The sequence below is a fragment of the Petaurus breviceps genome, unplaced genomic scaffold, assembly GCF_028583685.1.
Source record: "Petaurus breviceps papuanus isolate PSGF00001 unplaced genomic scaffold, PetGlider_PUasm1.0 84, whole genome shotgun sequence".
NCBI classification, from domain to species: domain Eukaryota; kingdom Metazoa; phylum Chordata; class Mammalia; order Diprotodontia; family Petauridae; genus Petaurus; species Petaurus breviceps.
The window spans coordinates 10,787,065-10,803,143 of record NW_027186645.1 but is presented as its reverse complement, the minus strand read 5'-3'; the positions used below and the strand labels follow the sequence as shown (position 1 = coordinate 10,803,143).

Here is a 16,079-nt window from a genome sequence, read left to right as displayed (position 1 = left end):
TGACGTTTTGCTATTAATAGTTTGCAGAGGCTTTGCAGAAAACATATTAATAAGAGAAACTGTAATGGGGGCACCTACAGCAAGTGTAAATGTAGCAAGGGGCACCCAGGAAGCTATTCTCTAATTGATTAGCATGGAGCTATCAATGTATATATCCTAAGTGAGGAGAGAGAGCAATGACAAGCAAGAACAGTTGAATAATATAATGTGATATTTGGAGGCTGGGAAGGAGAGTGATTAGTTTTTGGCCTTTTCCTTAGTAATCTCATTCCCAAATCAATCTTTAGCAGGATTCCCAAAAAAACATCCTGCTTCGAAGCCTGTAAGAAACCCATAAGTGAAATGAGGTAATGGGACTATGTCTGGGACTTACTAGCTGGGCAAATGAAGACTACTTAATTCATTTTGCATATTTAAAAAGCCTCTTTTGATCATTGTTTTCTTTTTTTTCCCCCAAAGCTAAATCAGTACTCTGTAAGAAGTAGAAGTCCTTCTACCAGAGATGAAAGTTCATTTGCAACAGAGCCAGTTAATTTTCCAAATACAGTTGAAGAATTTGAGAATCAGCGAACCCTTGGTGAAATAAGCGGGAACTTGTTCGGGAGGCCTTTGTCTCCCAGTTCATCAGCGGAAAATCCCTTAAAGGGAGAATTATACAGCAACCCAAAGTATACCTTGAGAAATGAAGTTAGTCACCAATTGGCAGAGGAACTTACTTCAGGTCTAGCAAACAGCAGCAAGCCATCACCGAGATACACTGAGAGTGGTGAGACCTCTCCATCACTTGGAAGTCTCCCTGTAAGGCAACAGGATGACCATTCTTATTTTCCAGATAAATCAGAAAGGCAAGGAATAAAATGGGTGGATATTTCAAATAGTCAAACAGATGGTACAGTGGGAAATGAGATGGTGGATAGATCATTTACCAGCCAGGGGGATGCCCATAGTCACAAAAAGAACCACAAAATGACACTGGAAACAGTTTCTTCAGAGGATGACAAATTAGCACCATTAGGCACCAGTGGCGTGGAAATACTGGATGACAATGCCAATCCAGCAGGAGAAGATCACAAACTGCAAACATCTTGTCCAACTTCATATTTGCCCTTGGCAGGCAATGCTGATCAAGGCAAAGAAGGAGAAAGAACCAAGAAAATGGAAGTCAAAGGCTGGGAATGTCCAACAAGAGAGTCTCTTGCCTATATACCTGCCCATATGAATGCTTCCAAAGAATGCCCAGTTACAGAAAAGAGAACTTCTAGAAAAGGGTGTAGGAATGGTAAAGAAAGGGAGGAACAAAGAATCAAGTTCAGCATTAGTGAAAGGCCAAATGAAAATGTACTGTCAATCTCAACTGACAACCAAGGGAGAAAAGGGCCTCCTGAAATAGGTGTTAACATGAGTCAAGCTAGTAATAGATCCTTATGTGACCCTCAGAGCAAAGTAAATGAAATCTCTGCTAGCTCCTGTAACTTGGCACCCAAAGTTGATGGATCACATTCTCTCAGAACTGATATAGCTAGCCCCAAAGATGTGGTGACAACCCAAAAGAGTGGTCTAGTGAATTCAGAAGGCACTGTTCCAGAAAGAATGCATGGCCAAATTTGCTTAACAGAAAATGGAAATATCTTGCAAACCAATCTGTATCTTCCCCAGGTTCAAAAAGAGAAATCAGATAGGAATATTCCTGATGATCAAAATAAGATGGCATGTGGAAATCAAAGTTGGAATGTTCTGGAAAGTCAGGTAGTTTTAAGAGAGAGTAAGACAAACAGAACAGAACAGATCAAGGAGCAAGCAGATGGTGAAGACATGTGGGAAATAAGAGATAATACGAGGAACCTGAATGTTACTCCTACAGAAGAATTGTTTACCTGCCAAGAAACAGTGAGATGTGAACTGTCTTCTGTAGCTGATCATGGTATTACCGAGAAAGCAGAAGCAGGTACAGCTTATATAATTAAGACAACATCAGAAAGTACTCTAGAAAGCATGTCTGCTAGAGAAAAAGCAATAATTGCTAAGCTACCTCAAGAGACTTCTCTAAGTGACAGGCCCACTGAGGAAAAGGAAACAGCGTTTGATCCACATGAAGGGAGAAATGATGATTCACATTATACCCTTTGTCATCGGGATTCAGGGGATGTAATCTATGACACTGACTTTGAAAAGAAATCACATTTAGGTATTTATAATGTACACATAGATGAAACACAAAAGGAAGAAACTATGTCTCGGTGCAGTTCTGGGAAAATACTTGACAGGGCAGAGCATGGCATTAGAAATATTGCAACCATAGAAGAATCTCTGCAGGTCACTCCTGAGAATGGAAAAACAAGCTCAGAACAGGATTTCTACTCTGCACAGTTACCTACTGTTTCAAAAATTCTGAAGAAAAACATATGCCAGGCAGAGGCACAAGGACTCCCTCAGAAGAATGCTGATTGGGTTGTCCTTGCCAACCAAAGTTTCAATGCTGAGAGAAGCTTCTGTCCTCAAAATGGCACTCCTGTTTCCACTTGCCCTAATAAAACTCAATCCAGTGAGGAAGCATTCACTACAGAGTGTCCAATGGCTGCCATGCCATTCAAGTCCATTTCTACTACATCAGAGTGCAAATGTGATCCCCACAGTGAAGCCTGGTGCACTGAGGAAAACCAACATCTTGGGTCTGCACCTCAAGAATATAACAAAAGTTCAGTCATATTGACTTCCAGTGATGGGAGACAAAGGTTCGTAGCTGAAAGTTTCCAACAAGCAGAAAATAATATGGAGAAGTCTTTAGGGCCCATGATTTTAATCAGTGAGCCTATTGAAGAGGTTGAAGAGACAAGTTGTGAAACTGCTGAGTTAATAAACTATGGAAAAGAATTAGCCTCCCCAGGTTTCAAGCCAGGTAACAGGTCTGAATCTTCCAGTCTCCCTTCCCAGGACAATCAAACTCTGGCCAGTGAGTCTCTGCTTTCAAAATACATCAGCTCTAAAATATGCTATTTCCTCTTGTTCATTCTGTTTCTCCTAACAACCTACTATTATGACTTAATGATTGGCTTGGCATTCTACCTTTTTTCGTTGTACTGGCTATCTTGGGAAGGAGGGCGACCCCAAGAACCTGTCAAAAAGAAGTAATTTCATAGGTTTTATTATTCACTTAAAATTTAAGATATTATGCCCCAAACATTTTGATTGTTAAAAGGGAATATTCATCGTTCAAAGAACCAGTGCAGTTTTTCTCTTGAAGGATCGTTTGAAAAGGAATGCGTATGAAGTTCACTCCTTCATATAAGTAATTATTCTATATAGGACCATTATGTTTGGATCATTAAATACCTATATGAATATGAGATCTGAAGCACGTCAAGTTAAAATTAGGTACAGCTGTTGCTCCTTAGCAGGCTATGAAGATGCAATGCTTCATGTCTCTTCAATACTTAAAGTACCATTTTCTTGCATTCATTTCTTTTACAATAAAGCTTCAACACCCACCTCCCCCTGAGGTTTTACAGAATAGTTTGAGAAATATTTAAAACGTAACCAATGGCATGAGGACTTTTATGAAAGTCCCCTATTACTGGCCGTACAATTTTTGTATTTCCCACTTGTGTTGGTATTATTTCCCAGAACATTCTGGGAGAGCAAATAGTTCTTTTCATTTCCATTTCATTGTTTGAGGACATTATCTCCATATTGGGAAACACAGCTCAAGCACCATAAATTCAACAAGTTTGTATGTGTCAGATTTTGGCAAGATAAAAGTAGGTGCTTCCATACCACAAACTAATAAAGATTAGAACAACTGGTGACTTATCACTCAATTGCATAAAACTTTTTGGGTGAGTGTTTTTCATATTTTTTAATATTGTAAAGTAGACTTGTAGCACAACTGAACAATTTCATTGACAAGTATCATTTGAGAAAGAAAATTTGAATTCATTTTTTCATAAGCATTGTTTTGGAAAGCTTTTATACCTATGAAGCATAAAGCATTAAATAACAATAACAAAAAAATGAACTTAGGGTACTTGGTATATTTACAAGTTATTTCTTTTTTCTTAAACAAAAAAAGGTAAAACTAGAATTTTAATTCATTTTCATTTTAAAATATCAAAAGTCTCTAAAAGGAAAGAGACATCTCTCTGTGCATAAAAACACAACAGTTAGGCACTAGTCACAATCATAACTTTCAATTTATTAGTTTACTAAGGTGATAAAATTTATTTTAAAGTTGGTAATAAGCAGTTTCAAGAATGTATTCAGCAGGAAATAAACTTTGAGATAGAGGTAACTGGCAGTATCTATTATTACATATGGTAAATATAATGGAATAGTGGAATTGATCACTTTATCAAGTGGAGATAATTTTAAAATTTTGATGGCATTATTTTGCTTTGAATACCCTTTGGAGCCCCTCCCAAGTGGTGAACTGAGGTATATTTGATTCTGTTTAGTCACTTCTAGAGACCATGAGAGAGACTCCCTACAAGTCATTCTCTCTGTAGGACTTTTTTCATCTCTTTATCTCAGAGAAGGGGATAGAGTACCTAATTCATCCTCGGAAATAGCAGCAGCATAACTCATTTCATGAAAATGTTAAACCAAAAGATCACAAGTTACCATAAAGTCACATGCATCTAAGAAATATTTCTTAAACTTCATTTTCTATATCATAACAAAAATACTGGATGCACTGTGTAAAGAGAAAAAAATTTTAGCTGATCCTAATGTCATAGGAAAATGTATCTTTCTCTCTTTATATTAGATAATTTCAGATACTTTACTTGTTCCAGACTATATGATTCCATCCATCCCTCAAATGCCATTCAGACTAAATGACTGACATTAGCTTTTTAAACTAACATATATAAACATCTTGAGGTAGAACTTGAGGCAAATATTTGATTGTTTGAGCTAGCATATTTTCATTTAAATACAAGTGGAATACTGTAGGCAATATCTAGAATATTATCTCTAAAACTGCTGGATTGATAATTTTGTTGACAGGTCTATACAAAGTTTGGAGAAACAGGGTAGTTAATGTTAGCATTTCTTCAGGTCTTAATGGTATGATTTTTGCATTCTACCTTAAAGGGTTTTAGTCAATATGTCATGTCTTATTATTGCAAAACAAAACACTATATTGCTTTATTGAGCACAGGTGCCTGGACTACAATTATGTGTTTAAAAGAACAAAGTGACCCATTTTACTGCCTGTATTTGTTTTCTGATAACATTTTACTTTCAAAATTATCTCAATATTTATTTGTAGTATGATATCAGTAACCTCCTTGGGATGGAAAAGAATATTCAGTTGTATATTTATCTGAGTGCATTGAAAAGATGGTCCCTGGTTTCGGCACCAACTTTTCCACCACTACTTATGGAGCAATTTTCACATATAGAATGAAATAAAATGATAAGCCTTTGGGGAAGTCTTGATAGGTAGGTAGAAAGATAGATTGAGGCAAATCTGTTTTGGTCATATCACTATATTGAATAGGAAAAATGGCATGCAAGTGAATACTAGCAGATCTCCACTTATCCAAGATCTATCCCTGAAATAACATGGCAGGTGTAATCTTTACAAGTATCATGGCCATCAGCATCCATCCCTAAGCATTTGTTGAGTGCTCAAAGGGTGTGTGGCACCACAGTAAGCAAAGTGAGGTGAATCATGTCTACTGCCTGAATTGTGTAAGAAATGTGAATTGTTAAACCTTCATATTCCATCTTGCCTAGTGTGCTGGCTATACGTCAGAAAGAAAATTCTAAAAATTAACTAGCAGCATAAGCTATGCTACTAGTAAAAATAATTGGGTTAGAAATTCAAATTTGTATAATCCATCCCAATCCTTTTCAGTAGACTCCTTATTGTAAAAGAAAGCAAGCCTGCTAGGATTGTTCCCATCTATTAGAATTTCAATAGAACAGAGAAAGGACAACCTCATCTCCTCCTTGTTTAGAAGCACTTTTAAGAAATCTAAGGAAAGCACAAGAAGGCATCCTTTTCTTTCTGAGAGTACCATGACCTCAATTGCACAATTTCTTCTCTCTCAAGGAGACAGATGGATTGCTCTACAATTTCTTTTTAAGAAATCAAGAACCAATGTTGGCAAATCCATCATTGTAATCAGGTTGCGTATTTTTACCTCCTTCTCAGTTATCAGGCTGGCTGACTGTTTCATAGTCCTCACTCTTAAAGAAATCAAAAATGACTGGAACCAAGAGTCAAGTATTACCTCAAGGACCAACCCTCTCATCTGTTTCACACAATGCTTTACTACTTCAGTAAAGGCCTTACTACAGATCAACACGGTCAATTAAATCTAATGCAACGTGGGTTTTCCTGACTATAGGAGTCTGTCTCCTGTAAAATGATTTGTGAAATCATCCATTCTGGACACTGATTTGGTGAGTTGAAGGAATTCTGTCTCTCATATTTAAAGACTGAGCATAAGACCTTGGTGCTTGTTTTCACACATGGTTCTTAGAGGACATAAGTGGATGTGATTAGTGTACTCTACCTTCAAGGGATGGACATCTGCTAAATGCTAATATGAATGTATTTACAGAAAGGGTTTTGTTATTGTTGTTATTGTTTTTTTAATGTCATCCTGTTCTGTTACTATGAGACCATATTATAGTTTTTCCCTAAAGGAAGGAGATGCTGACCTATTATTACTACAACCTCTCCAGTCTGAGAAGAGCAAAATTAAAGAGTCAATTTAGATGGAGTGGTAGAGTGGATAGAGGGCCAGTTTGGTATAAGGAAGACTGGATTCAAGTCATGCCTCTGAAACATACTTGCTGTGTGACTATTGCAGAAATAACTTAATGTTTCAAGTGTCCAGGAAGCTCTCTAAGACTAAAAGTTACTAAGAAGGTTACAGATATCCAGCATTGATATAATGAGTATCCACACCAGGAGATCCCTAACTGAAGAAATCACAGGCCATTTACCTAATGTATTATAATACACACCAGGAGGACAGGTTCTCCTCATCTATTTAATGCTGGTTTCATTGAGTGTCAACTATTTCCCCACAACGAATCTGAAAGTCCTTTCTATTAGTTTGTGGTTTTTATTTTGGGGGAGATAGATGCTTTTAAGTGTCACAAGATAGGCAATTATTGAAACTGTTAAACATCTTAAAAGGCCCATCATACTAAGTTCAGTATTTTGCTTGAATGCTTCATTTCATTTTTCAAAGTAGAAATAAATAGAATATATGACATTTCAACAATGAAAAATTCCCAAGCTCCTTTCAACATATTAAACTCATGATAGTCATACTAATGGAAGAAATCAGAGGCCTGAATAATCCAAAAGAGTAGACAATTAAAAAAATATATTTATATTTGACTTTGGTATCCATGACTTAATTGGTCTTGGCAGAAGATTTAGACTTCTAATGGTGTTTAATTAGGTTATTGTTTAATTGAATTTGCCCTTTGCAGTCCTGCCCAGCTGTACTTATCCAACCTGCACTTTTCTTACTGCCTAAATCATGCCCTCTAGCAAAAATAGTGCAACAGATTACCTTGTTCCTAGAACAACCCCTGCTTAATTCTTCCTTAGTTCTCTTTTTCATGCTGTCCCCTTTATCTGAAATCTTATCTATTTTCTATATAAATTTTAGTCATTTTTCCATGTCAATTCCAATACCTCAGTCACAAAAGCTTCTCTAAGATTACTCTTAACAGAATTTCTCCCTTCCGTGAAATTTTATTGTAGTTGCTATTTGAAATGCTTATTTGAAAACAATCATATACTTCTTTGTGTGGTTATTATTTATGTATTTATTTTTCACAGTAGACTGGAAATTCCTAAAGATTTTCCAAAGGAGACACAATGTTGGGTACATATGTAGTAGGTACTCAGGAATATAATTGGTAATGGGGATAATAGTATAAGAATCACAATAAATGAAAGCTTCTTATTAGACAATGCATGATGGGCAATGATCACAGAAGAATACCTCTCCAAGAAGAGGAATTTTGTAGATGTGAGGGAAGAATGCTTTGGGAACTTGAATTTAAAAAAAAATCATTGCATAAAATTGAACAAAAATCACTGAGTTATTTTAGGAAAATATTATTAAAAGGTAGGATGAGAGAGATAGGCATAGGAACTAGATTTGTAATTTAATTTGAAAAGGAACTCCCCAGGTGAAGAAACATCCTCTATCAATACAGATCCATTTCTTCACTACAATTTGCAATCTTAGTTTTGCTGCCTGGAGCCCTAAGGAGGGAAGTGACTTGTTCAGGGTCACATAGCCAGTATGTGTCAGTGGCAGCAGTTGAATGATATTTTCATGGCTTCCAGGATATCTCTCTATGCACTATGTTCCCTTCCCCTTTTTCTCCCCAGTCAGTTTTTAGGAGGAAGGTGACCAAAGTAAAAGTGAAAAGATAATTGTAATATACGAATAAAAATGCCACAGTTACTGGATGTAGGGAAAAGGGAAATGATTCGTTCCTTCTGTTCCTCTTAAATATTAAGCAGCTTTTCTTTCTCTTCAACATTCCCAAAGTAACCACATCCCCTTCATATGCTACAACACAGAGATTGCAAAGCAGAAGAACAATTCCTTAATTTGGTAGTTAATGTGGAAGCTGGTACAAGGAAATGTTTTTTAGACGAAGTAGCTCATTAGCTTTAAAAGCATCAACCATCACAAGATTTAAAGTGCAAGAAATTCAATCCTAGCAACTGCTGTTATGACCTTTGAGACCAGCTGATCTGGTCAATTTTACACCTGTGCTGCATGTCAACTCTTAAGGCAAGCAAATAGTGCCACAAACAGAGGGAAGTGAACTGGATTTCTTTTACACTGATTATCACACTCATTGTCCACTTTGACCAGAAATCATTAAATATGACATCCTAAATGATATAATTAATGCCAATTAAGTAATTTAAAAGACAGCTGATTAATACAATTGAAATACATTCAATGCTGTGTTTAATATGTAAAAGGTATTTTTGTTTAAATAGCCTTATTCTAACAGGTTTTGAATTTTTTTCTTCTCTGTAACTATTTAATCTGTGATGTTCCAAAAGTATTAAATATTCATCTACTAATAAAATTGGTCTTTATTCCCATCTGATTCTATAATAAGTGAAATGATTTCTTTTTTTACCTATCTTTGATGCAACATTCAAGGAGAAATGGTTCAACAACAAGAAATGCCACCTGCTTCAGAAAATGTCAAGAGTGTGTGACTTTGGCCTCTTATGGTTGTAATACATGTCTTCTTCACCATGAGATTCATTAATATGGCATATTGGTAATTTGGTTCTGGGTGGAAATAAATTTTAAATTTCCTCAAGACACTTTATAAGGTAGATCATTGAGCAACAGAAAGAGAAAGGAGCTGAGGGAAAGGAGGGAGATGGGTTTGTTTTGTTATGATGCTACACAACTTCTTCCCTTTTTCAGTCAGTCAACCAATCAACTAACACTTATTAAGTACTTACTATAAGCCAATCACCATACTGAAGACACAAAGAAAGGTCAACATACTGTCCCTTCCCTCAAGAAGCTCACAATTTAATGACAGAGACAACATGTAAACAACTGGGTACATACAAGAGATATACAAAGTAAATGGAAGGCAATCTCTAAGTAAAGGTACTTTTTCTTCACTGCTATTTATTTTCTTGGGGTGCTTCCCCTATTTGTTTGTTTGTTTCACAAGTCAAGATGTTGTTTAGGGATTGATGTTCCATGCTCAAAAAAGTGGTGATTCCTACTGTGTTTCCTGACTACTCCTACCATTAGCCTCCCTTACTCTCATGTGTTTCACTGCCAGACATAGAAACCAAGGATTCTGGTTCTTCTTTAGTTTTTTTTTAGAGGGGGGAAGGCAAGGCAATTGGGGTTAAATGGCTTGTCCAAGATCACATAGCTAGTGAGTGTGTCAAGTGTCTGAGGCTGAATTTGAACTCAGGTCCTCCTGACTGAGTAGAATAGAGGAGCTCTATTCACTGAGCCACCTAGTTGCCACTCTTCTTTAGTCTTAAAGAAAAAATAATATCAGGCTAAGGGGCAGAAGATTTGGGTTCTATCCCCTGTTAGTGGCTCTCTAATTGGCTTTATTGGCTGAATCACTTCACCTAAACTCATTAGTCCTTGGTTTCTCCATATTTAAAATGGGAAGTGAGTAATTTTGTAAGATAAGTGCTAAAAAAGACAGGTCATGGTTTTTACATCTCCTTCAGTCAGCTGGGTAGTTTTGTAAAGAATGTTGTTTTTCATGACCCTTTACCGAAAATGGCAGAGGGGAAAGTTGGACTAGATCATTTCTAAGGTCCAAATAGTATGGTGGAAGGAACCTTAGATTTACAATCAGAGGACCCGTGTCTGAGACCTGGTTCTGCTATTTAATACTTTGATAATTCTGGGAAAGGTACTTCATCTGTTTTGGCCTCATGGAACATCAATCCTTAAATAACATCTTGACTTATGAAACAAACAAAAAATTTCTTCATTTTTAAAATAAGGGAAGTGGACTAGACAATCTCTAAGGTCCTTGTCTGTTCTAAACTCTATAAGAAAGCACTTGATAGTCATTGTGATTTATTGAAAATCCTAGCTCTTACACGTTTAAATCATCTACGATTTGCTTTTAGCAATTTTACATGTGGTGATTTCATAAAAGTATTTGTAAAAATATTTTTGATTAACCAAAGAGCATTTGTGAAAAGATCACAAAGCAAAATCCAATTTTGAAACTCTCTAATAAAACTAAGTTGGTGAATGATTTAGCATGGCTTCTAAACAGTAAACACCTCTTCTCATATAAGCAAAAAACTACTTTTGTGAATATAATTCAACAAATGCCTTTTCCTTTCACCATTTACATGAAACTTTACCATTTTATAAAGTGAAACTAGCTTCTACTTGCTAACTAGGGAAAAAAATGTAAAGGAGAAGATATTCACAAGAATATCAAGTTTTCTGAGTTCATACCCAGAGCAGGAAATATTTGAGACAACTCTTTCCAAGTTGGAAAGGCAGCTAGGATCCTTAAAATAAGGGAATGAAAACCAACTTCACATTCCAAACTAATTTTCACAAAGTAGTTCACTGAACTCCTTAGAAAGTCTCCTAAGGAGAGAGTAGGCAGTTTGGGGAGCACTTACACCCTAGAAAGGACCCAGCCGTGGGCCTTAGGTTTCACTTATCTAGCTCCAATTCGTGGTCACACCAAGGTTCACACCCCACAGACCCTGTTGTTACAGGTTCCTTTCTTGTCAGTTCCTTGACCCTTCTATCCTTGTATCTCCTTTTTCAGATATCATTCAATTCTAGTTCACTGGTCCACCTGCCACACTGGATGAAATAAGACTGACAGTCTGACCTTTCATAAGCAAGGCATCTAGTTTCAGCCCAAGTCTTTTGGAATTAGGCAGAATTATCGACAGCTACTTCTGATGTGATGTATGTGTTTGTGGGAAGGGGTGAAGTTTGAGGAAAGAGACAGAAGGAAAGAAGGCAACCTGGAGGGGTGAAATATATACAGTTTAATGCCTAATTTTAAAATATTTGTGTGTGCACTTAGCATTGACACATACTAGGCACTTGATACATGTGTATGTTATATAGTGATATATTTTATAATAATATTCTTATATATTATATAAGGAATAAGAATTCAAATTCATATAAGATCATAGATTTAGAGCTGGAAGGGGTCTTAAAGGTCTTCTAGTTCAATTTATTCATTATTCATTGAGAAAACTGAAGCCTCTTGCCCTTGTCACAGTCTACTTGCCTGTGGTCGCACATAGGTAGCAAGTGACAAACATTTTCTAATCTTCTCTGTTTACTGGCATTATTCCAAGTTCCTCTGTAAGGATAGTTTTCTTCGTTTTTCTTTTATAAACTTCATGAAATACAGAGTTTGATTCTATCGATAAGAATCAAGTAAGTGGACTGTTTTTTTTTCTGAGGCTGTTGGGACAATGCTTATTAAAAGTTTTTTTTTCAGTATTATGATTCTACAGAGGACTGAAAAAGCAACTGTACCCACTTACTGACAGGCTCAAAGTCTGTGATGCCATTATTGCCAGGAATGTCCTTTTGGAGTAATTGCTGTCATTTCCCTGATGCTAATATAAGAGAATATAATATGTATGTTACTAGTACGGTATAATAATAAGTAGCAAAACAAACCAGAAAGAAACCAAAAAGAGAATCTAGGCTTTCCAGATCTGATACCAATACCTCTTCCCCTGAACCATGCTTCTTTCTCATAGTCCTTACTACTTTTTGGAGACATTTTCAGCCTTTCTAAAATTGAGAACTAAATTCTAATACCTCATAATATTATAAGATTAGGTCAAAATAGAATTTAGATCCTTCATGATATGTGAGCATATGTAACATAAATATAGGAGTTCAGATTACTTCTAATTTTATGTGGTTTATCAAATTGTTTTGATAAACTTGCATTCTAAAACATATAGGGCAAAAGTCTTATTCTGATAACTAATTACAAGGTAGATGTAACCCCAGGCTCTCAAAAGCTATGCCAGGGGAACACAAATTCTAACAAGTCCTATCCAGCTAGAAAGGCTGTGAGGATGAGACCAATAATGAAATAAAAGTCTGTTTTAATGATTTACAACAAGGTAATGATTTTTTCCAACAAAGCAACTCTCCAAATACACATATTGACATATAAATTAAATGACAGATGCTTAAAGTACTGAAATATAGCTATACATAAGATTGTGCGTATGCACATATGTGTATGTATGTATGTGTGTATGTGTACACACATATAGAGCTAGTATATATACATATGTGTGTGTGTTTATGGAGACAGACAGAGACAGAGAGATTATTCTTAATCTTTTTTGTGTCATTGGTCCCTATGGCAGACTGGTGAAACACTTGAACTCTTTTGCAGAATAATGTTTTTAAACAGTTTAAGGAAATGCTAAATTTTAACTAGTTAGGGAAAACAAATAGGTGTTTTTCTCCTTTCAAATTCATGTACCCCTGAGATCTAACCACAGACCCTTTGGGCATTCTTGGATCCCAGGTTATAGATGCCTAATCATTATGTACCTATTTGAAATATATAGATATCATTCATCTTCCCCTAAAGTCTTACTCCAATGTTTCACCATGGCATGGAACTGGCCTTAGTTGTTTTGTTGTAGTTATTTTTAAAGACCTTATAGTAGAATGCAAACTTGGGCTGATCTAACCATGTTGGAAAAGCTTTGATTGGAGACTGGATTAATCCATCCAAGGACCAGTCTTGATGAGTTCAGAGAATCTTAGCATTAGAGAGTTAGTAAATAGGTGAGATGTCTTTGTTGGGGCCTGGGTGGGGAGGAGAGGGAGAAAGGCACACGAAGTCACTACATTACTTACTAAGGTACTGAGGCGTGTGATCTAGGTTGCAGGGACTTAGGTTGCCTTGGGAGGTTTAGGCTCCCTCTCCCTGGAGATCTTTAAGTAGAAGCTAAATGATCACTTTTTTGGTATGTTATTGTGAGGATTTCTCTGTGTAAAGGCTGGGGCATATGGCTGCTGAAATTCCTTCCAGTTCCATAATGCTATGATTCTTTGAGCACCTACAAAGAAGAAATCACAGGCTCTTGAACAAGGATTGAAATATATACATGTCTGTCTATCTTCCATCAGCTTAGTTGGACCTATTATTTCTTTGTTGTAGGCAACTGCTGGTGAGGAAATGACCTCCACCAATGCTATTTTGCAACTTGCAGTTGTAGAAAATGGCCAGTATGTTATTGAGGCAGGTCTTGAATTTAGGTCGTCCTAACTCCAGGCCTGGCTCTCTGTCCGCTACTTGATGCTAACTTCCTATCATCCATGTACACATACAAATAAGTATCCTGATAAGGGCATGATGAGAAGAAATGAAATGATTTACACATGTAGATCTATGTACAGATAAAAATAAATCTACAAATATATTTATATACAACATTTGTTCCATTATCTATGTGTACACACATATGATATACATATGTAAAATATGTGTGCAGCATGTGCACATGTGTGTTTGTGTGTAGCTGGTGAGAGGATTCAGGGTGAAGTGGCTAGAAAAGCAATCTTGAGATCAAAAAGATCTGATTTAAGGTTCTGCCTCTGAGGTATGTGTATATAAATCCATCCATCCATACACACGTACATATATACTAGTTCAAAAAAAATATATAATTCATGTATGCACGTCCATACACTTTTTGTCTAGGATCTAGTAGAATGTTACACAAAAATCAGCTCTGATTTGTGTTCTATATTTTCCTTTTCAAAATTACTGATTTTTGTGTGACATGGTACAAAATCTTATACAAAGAGAAATTTTGAAAAAAAAACATGAAAAAATCTTCCTTTTTAGAGGCTCACAGACTGAAATTAGCATAGATAAATAAGTGAATAAAAATAAAGATGATGCCTTTCTAAAGAAAAAGAGGATGCAGCTACTTTAGATAATGTCACTTATCATTAAGCATTTGGCTGATCTACATGATAATTTAGATTTTCCAAAAACATGATTATTGATATTGGAAAGTCAAGTCATCTTACAACAATCCATCTTAGAGTTACTTGTGTTACACCTCTGAGTCACACCTTTTGCATGACTAACCTAATAAGCAAGCAGATTCTGACAGGTATAGGAAAATCCTTTTGATCCATACCCAGGGAAAATGCTTAGGATATATTTACTTTTAATTATAGGAAAAGTCATCTTTATGGATTGCCTCATCAAAATATGCTTGAAAAATATATCCCAGGAAATTGACTATGATTCCTCAGCTACCAAAACAATTCCTACATGTGAATGGATTGAGATTTCTTTAGCATACTGAATAAACATTTCATAGGACCATAGATTCAGAGCTAGTAGGGATCTTACAGGTCATTGAGTTCAACCTCCTTGTTTTACAGATCTAGATCTGAAGCCTAGGGGGTAAAGTCACTTACCCAGCCTTCAAGACATTAACTTGACATATGGATTTTCATTGCAAATTTGGATTCTATTGTAGGTATGACAGAAGACAGGTAAATGGTTAGGCACTAGCTACAAGCTATGTCTTTAAGAGCAAAAGAGAATATTTCTCCTCCATTCTTTTTACTGACTTTCAGACAAATAATCTCCCTTCACTCTGAGAACATTTGCAGTTAATGTAGGTGGGAATCCGGGGAGACTTTATTTTATAAAGTAGTGGCTTGGAATTTAATTCAACAAACATTTGTTAATTGTTTACTATGTGCAAAGTGTTTTCCTAGCCATTGAAGATGCAAAGTTGAAAATGAAACAGTTATTGACCTCATTGAGTTTATAGTCTAGCAGAGTGTAAGGAAGAGATTCAAAAAGCACACAAAGAATTAAACACAGGATAATTATAGGGAGGGAGAAAACATTTATAATCAGAAGAAATCAGGGAAGACTTCATACAAGGGACTGCACATAAAATGAGTTTAGGAGAAAGAAAAAGTGTTTGGGGTCAGGTCTGACTCAATCAGGAGCAATAGAAAGTTTGTTAAGATTTATAAAGGTAAAGGATGAGGAAAGAGTGCTTTTTTCTCAAATAAGAAGGATGGCTGAAATGAATGTATGAAAGCAGGAGGTGCGATATCTGGTTCTAGGACCATGTGAGTCAGCTTGGTAGAGTGGATAGAGTATTAGACTTAGAATCAGAAAGACATGGGTTTAAATTCTGCTTCAGCTGTTTACTAGGTACGTGGACCTGAAACAGAATGAAATGAGACTAGAAAAGTAGAATAAGCAGATTGTAGTGGGCTTTAGGTAGTTAAAAATCTATATACATACATGTACACGCATACATATATAGTTCATGTCCATACATATAGAGATAAAAACTACAGCTTATACAAGTATACATATGTGATATGCATGCACATGTAGATAGATTATAGATATACATATACACATATCTATCTACACACATCTATCTATCCATCTATCTATCTATCTATCTATCTATCTATCTATCTATCTATCTATCTATCATCTATCATCTATCTATCTATCTATCTATCTATCTATCTATCTATCTATCTATC

The 16,079-nt window shown here is 36.0% G+C and overlaps 1 protein-coding gene across 1 annotated transcript in view; it reads left to right on the top strand.

The window, feature by feature from the left end:
- The window catches only part of PPP1R3A (protein phosphatase 1 regulatory subunit 3A), a 69,778-nt gene extending 60,671 nt beyond the window's left edge, over positions 1–9,107 (top strand). The window contains exon 4 of the mRNA XM_069107051.1: positions 460–9,107. Within this exon, the coding sequence (XP_068963152.1) occupies positions 460–3,129 (2,670 nt within the window). The 3' untranslated portion in view covers positions 3,130–9,107. The remainder of the gene's footprint in view (positions 1–459) is intronic.
- Positions 9,108–16,079: the final 6,972 nt, after the last annotated feature.